The 6,209-nt window shown below is 39.4% G+C and overlaps 1 protein-coding gene across 1 annotated transcript; it reads left to right on the top strand.

The window, feature by feature from the left end:
- The first annotated feature begins 2,271 nt into the window (after positions 1–2,271).
- Positions 2,272–6,209, top strand: LOC125015050 (zona pellucida sperm-binding protein 3-like). The gene is made up of 9 exons (XM_047596695.1): positions 2,272–2,471; positions 2,748–3,055; positions 4,135–4,253; positions 4,499–4,602; positions 4,741–4,918; positions 5,176–5,293; positions 5,386–5,468; positions 5,713–5,801; positions 5,955–6,209. Exons 1-9 carry the CDS (start codon positions 2,315–2,317, stop codon positions 6,023–6,025), a joined length of 1,227 nt encoding a protein of 408 aa, XP_047452651.1. The 5' UTR covers positions 2,272–2,314; the 3' UTR covers positions 6,026–6,209.

Raw genomic sequence — 6,209 nt, 5'->3', positions numbered from 1 at the left:
CACACACACACACACCTCTTTCCTCTGGCCGTTAGTAGTTAATAAATAAAGGAAATGAGCAGAGAGAGCTCATTAATATCAGTGAAGGTGAGCATCTAACAGCCCCAGGAGGCCGCTGCTGTTTACACAGGCAATGGATGGCTAGAGACGACCAGCACTAATGCTAACACATAGACTTTGGTTTTACTGATGGCCACACTCTGTTTTGTTCCTACACACTAGTGTATATGTTAAAATTGTCCTCTTAATATATCAATTACACATAGGCAATTAAGAAATGATACGCTCGTTCTACTAAAAAACTCAAAACCCAACTGGAGACATAAGATAAATACTCGAAACAACTCATGTCATTTTTGTTTTCCGTTTTCATAGTCACCAAACATGCATTATAACATTTAAATGAATGTTACATCATGTGTATCTGGCAGTGCCAATCAAAAATATAGAGAAGCCCTCATTAAAAGTGAGTTTGAACCCAACAGAATGCAAAGCTGTCATTAAGTCAAACCATGAACAATATAAAATATAAAACTTTGGTTTACCAGTGAGCTGGTAGTCTCTGGTGGACGGATTCAGCACCTTTCAGTTTTACAGACTTATCAAGTCATACAAGGTCGTACCAGGAGTCTTCAGCAGACTCTCTCCTGTCAATTCACAATTGCATTTAATATTCATTACCCACAGGGCACAAATTGATACTTAATTTTTCCTCATCTTGCTGGCAAAACACAATGTTCACTTTTGTTCTATAGCAAAGGTATTATATCAGTCACAAATATTCTGAGTAAACAGGGACAAGCAGAAGTATAAAACATATCAACAAGACACCAAGAGAACATAGACAGTGTATCGACGACATCGATGAGTTGACCCAGGACCCTTCCAAGGTGATGTGGTCATTATTCCTCATGTGGTCACTTACTGGAACAGCTCTGGAAAAGAGCTCAACTGGAAGTTCCTCAACAACCATTTTCTCTAATTTTACTCTCTAGTCTCTCAGGACTGCAGTGCATGTGTGTGTGTCATAGTGTTAGTGTGACCTTGGCCGGACTAATTATTTCCATAGAGAACACAGGAGGAGAGCACTTTTCTCTGCCTCTAATGATTCATAAACAATTTTAACAGGATGAACTCCATCAGGACCTTAATTAGTCTGTGCAAACACACACACACACGAGCATACATGCAGTGCATACAGCACACACACTCACAGAAGTTGCAACAAACTTACAAAAGATACGGCCTTGCGTGTCCATTGCATGTTGTTAGTTACTTTCTTTAACAAAAGCATCAGCGTCTATGTTTACGTGGACACTGTTTCTATTAGACTGAAGTCATGGATTGGAAGTTTAGTTTTCAGACCGTGAATACAAAGGTGTGGTCACAATAGTTTTTTGACAAAGTGTCTAAGATGGACCCTTGACAATGTTACTCACATCTCTTCCTACTTCATATGTACAGTAATACTGTATTTTTACTACTTTCTACTAACATTTGTTTGGAACACTCATTGTTTGTTCTGTCCTTCAGACCACAGATGTGCTCAGAATTTAAGTCAGACCAAGGGTTCACATGCTTATTAGGAACTAATACTGTATTGTTCCTATTGAACAGACTATCAAAAGGTTCACACCACCCCTCTCAATCTGACTGAGGGTTCCTTCAGAAGAGGCCAGTCGTTTCATGTTGAGGAAGGTCCAACAGACAACCTACAAAATGAGCAAACACAACTAAAACAAGAATCGGACAAATCTATACACGTGGGCTTGGATTTGAGCAGGGACTAAATATAGATGGTAATATATTTAGATATAACACTGACTTATATAATAAGTCTGCAGGTCACATTTTTCCATAGCTGTGTTTTGCCTCCATCCTGTTGAAGTTTTATAATGGTTACGATAACACTGAGAAGGACTGACTGACTGATTTGTTAAAATGATTTGTTATGATTTAAAGCATTAAATCTGTTTCTCAGTGAACATATTTGGTGATGAACTTGGAGTGTCCATAAAACACTAATTAAAACCAGGTTTGATGAAATTATTTGAGAAAGAGCATAAACATCTCATCACATATCTTAGTTGTTGTTGTTATTGTTGTTCCAGTCTTTGAGAACAAGGATCAGGATCCAGTTCAGTTTGTTTAAATCAAGCTCAGCTGAATCTGCAGCAAGAGCTGGCAAACGAGGCACGTCCAGAGAGCCATCAAGTCAATCAGATGGTGGGTGGGGCCAAGGTTCAGCTCTACAAAGTCATCTAGTGCACAGGTGAGTGTGTTTCAAACAGAAGAAACAAAGACTAAACTAAATATGATAACTGATATGATGCAATCTGTCAGAATCCTTTTCTGTCTGCTCTGTGGTTCAGTGGCAGCAGCAGCTCAGGAATTTAACCAGAACATCCACCCTGCAGCTGGCAGGTTTAGTGACCAGCGGCCAGATCAGCTTGAAGTCCAGGAATCAGCAGGTACACCTGGTCCAACACAAAGTTAAAGAACATTTACTAATAACAGTTTAAGGTAGATCACGTTGGTATTTGTCTATAAAATAAGTGATATACAAGTGATTCTTCTACATGACAGTGTTGGCTGCTATGTTGTACATGCTAATTTAGATTGGCTCTAAATTGGATATGATATTAAAAGAAGCATCATCTATTCTGTCCCATCAGTATTGTTGTCCATGAATTATCTGCACTGATTTAACTGCTGTCACACTGAGAGAAAACATCCCTACATCACAGCTGCCCAACAGGAGAAACAGTCTGTCCATGAACCATTGTCTTGGAGTTTTCCGGGTCCACTGGCTGAAGAGGAACCTCGCTACCCTCCAAACTTTGAGCTGAAGGCTCCTGCAGCAGCCAACAGTGTCAGCGCTGTCTGCCAGGAGAACTCCGTTCGGGTGGAGGCCAAGAGAGACCTGCTGGGCATCGGTCAGCTGGTCCAAGCAGCAGACGTCACCCTGGGAGGATGTCCTGCCACGGGCCAAGATCCAGATGCTCAAGTCCTGATCTTCGAGTCAGAGCTGCACGGCTGTGGCAGCCAGCTGCTGGTGAGGGTTTAATGTTCAAATAAGATTACATTTTATTGAGGGCTTGTCATAGCGTTTAGATTTCAGACTTTTTAATATAGCCAAATTGAACAAGTCCTCTTCAGTCACTGTGTCATGTTTTTATCTTTTTATAATACTATATTGCAGTTCATTGGCCTGTTTTTAAAATGGATAATACAGTATGGATAGTATTTATTTATTTATTTTTTGAAGTGGTAGTTTATTTCAGAAAAGCTGTAGGCAAAAGCAATTCTTCATATCAAGAGACAATTTTTTTATTTTATTTTGCTTACAAACAAGAAAATAAACACATAATTAAAATAAAAGTAACATACACAACATGAGTGAGGTGTTCCACATTCCACATGTTTGGTTTTATTTATTAGTTAATTAATTCATTAGATTATTGGATTTATTCATACAGTATGTGGCTAGTCAAATATTCTGTACACATTTTGATTACATTGTTTTATTTTATTTTAATCTAATCTTATTTTATCTTTTTTACTTTTTTTTTTTTGCTCGAGTATTTCTTTTATGTGCAACTAATTGCGACTAAGTAATATAGGTTTGTCTGTATGTATCATAAAATTGGCTGTATACCTTCACTACAGTTTTTCAGTTTGTGCAAAAAGCTCTCCACCTGTGTAGCCGCCTTAAGAACAAACTGGGTGTTTTTTTTTTTTTTGGTTTGTTTTTTTTGTTTTGTTTTTGTTTTTTAATGTCCAGTACAACCATACTGTAAAAATGTTTTATTTATTTATTTTTTACTGAAAGGAGTTCCCCATGTTTTCTTTAATATGAGCACATAACTGGATATCTGGATATGGACAACCATGACCTGGCATCAAACACCGACATGGACTTTCAAAAACTATTAACTAACCCACTTTCGTTAATCCCTAACTTGGTTTGCTGCTGTGGCTGAAATTGGCATCCTGCTGCAAACTGAGACGAACCACATGCCACAACTGAAACTGAAGTTCAGAGCTGCACAGATCAATTGTGTGGGTTCATGGAGTTGAAGAGATGCATGATGATGTATTAAGAGAATCTGTCATGTTGCTAAACTCTTTCAGATGTATGAGGACTCGTTCGTCTATGTCTTCACGTTGCTCTATACTCCCAGTCCTCTCGGAGACAGTCCCATTGTCCGCAGCCGACATGTCTCCATCAACATCGAGTGCCACTATCAGAGGTAAGGTTTTATATATTTAATCCCATTTTAATTAAATCCCATGTGTCTTTCAGATAAAGGACGGTTCTATTTTGGTAAGAAACTCCGTATCGACTGGGAGACTTCATTCCCTTAAGTAGCCCATGAGGGCTGTCTTGGTAATTAAAGATGCTGACATGAGAGTTGAACAATCACTGTGATGGTCTTAACTCCCCTATTCATGGCGGTGATATTGTCAGTTAATTTGTTTTAAACGTTTTCTTTAGAAAGCATGAAGTGAGCACTGGGCTGTTGAAGCCAACCTGGACTCCATTGAGTGACAGCAAAGCTTCAGAGGAAAGTCTGTACTTCTCGCTCACACTAATGACTGGTGGGTCTTTAATCTTGTCTGTTCATTATTGAACTTTTCTTAACGTCACAGAATTTGGCGCCGGTACAATAGTGAATTAAAACTACCGCTGTTGCCTGTTAATAGTTTTATTCATTTATTCTTGTCTTGTGTCTCCAGAGGACTGGCAGTTCCCTCGTCCTTCCTCTCAGTTTCTGCTGGGAGACGTGATGAAGTTTGAAGCTTCAGTCAAACAGTTTCATCATGTCCCACTCAGAGTGACCGTGGACAGCTGCGTGGCAACTGTAGTCCCCAATACTGATACTGTCCCCCGATATGTCTTCCTGGGAAACAACGGGTCGGTATATTGCACTAATCTATTGGCTAATAATTATATAGACAAGGAGACGGTGGTTGTTGTTGGTTCACTCAGTTTTTTTTTTCTTTTTCTTTTTTCTTTAAGGCTTTATATCCTCAAACTTTTCTGATTATTGTCAAGTTTACATAAAGATACATTTCCCACATGCTCTCACACTCTCGGAGCATGCTGTACATGTTGAAGCGTGTCTTTAGATTTTAAAAAGTTACATTGCTTTACCTCTGTTTTGCGTCCAGGTGTCTATTTGACAGTCAGCTGACTGGCTCCAGCTCCCGGTTCCTGCCCCGGTCACAGGATGACAAACTGCAGTTTGAGCTGGAGGCTTTCAGATTCGAGCAGGACGACAGAGGCATGGTGAGACATGTCTAAACGATGTCCCACCGGCCCGCTGCAGGTTTCAGCTCATTGCTCGGAAAGTCAAATTCTGCTTCTGTGTGCCTCTTTAGTTCTATGTCACCTGCAATCTGAGAGCCACAGTAGCTGCTGCACCTGTGGATGTCACCAACAAGGCCTGTTCATTCTCCAACGGGTGAGACTTTACCAGCACCACAAATACCATCATCCTCTCTGCTGTAAACACTACATTTCAACCATTTGGATTTTTAACTGAAACGCTACAAAGGCTTCATGATTTAATGCCCATTGAGAAGTTTGATATATTCCTGTTGATGCAGAAATATTTTTCTTAATATAGGGATTATAGGAAAGAAGTACAATTATGTAAATGTGTGTTTTGAGCTTTTATTGAACTATAAGAGGCTTTTGATTGACAGGTGGAGCGAGGCTAGTGGCAACCATCATGCTTGTTCCTGCTGTGATACAGACTGTGGGACTGGTAGCAACAGAGACCTAACTGAAACAGGTTAGACGGCTGCACACTGAAGCATGACTGTCTTGTGCTGGTTGAACCCTCCTTTTGAATTCAATGCCTACCTGAACAACAACAAAAACAAACAAACAAAAGAAAACTCTAACAGACTGACAGTGACTTGTTTGAAATGCTTCTGTGTTGCAGGTAGTCAGTGGGAACAGGAAACTGCTGTTGGACCAATCATAGTGAAGGAGAGACCCCAGCTGAAAGCATGAGACCTCTAAAATACATGAATCATGTTAAAGCTCTTATACACTGATCAGATGGGTGTGCGATTGTGATTAAGCTATTAATTGTACATATATTTTTTTATTTTATACATCATATTTAATCCATGTCTGTCAGATCTTTGTGTTTCATTTACACAGCAAGACAGAAAAATAAAATGTTATTATTGTA

This window comes from Mugil cephalus, chromosome 10, assembly GCF_022458985.1.
Source record: "Mugil cephalus isolate CIBA_MC_2020 chromosome 10, CIBA_Mcephalus_1.1, whole genome shotgun sequence".
Taxonomy (NCBI): domain Eukaryota; kingdom Metazoa; phylum Chordata; class Actinopteri; order Mugiliformes; family Mugilidae; genus Mugil; species Mugil cephalus.
The sequence above is the reverse complement of the archived record's forward strand: the minus strand, read 5'-3'. Positions and strand labels throughout refer to the sequence as shown.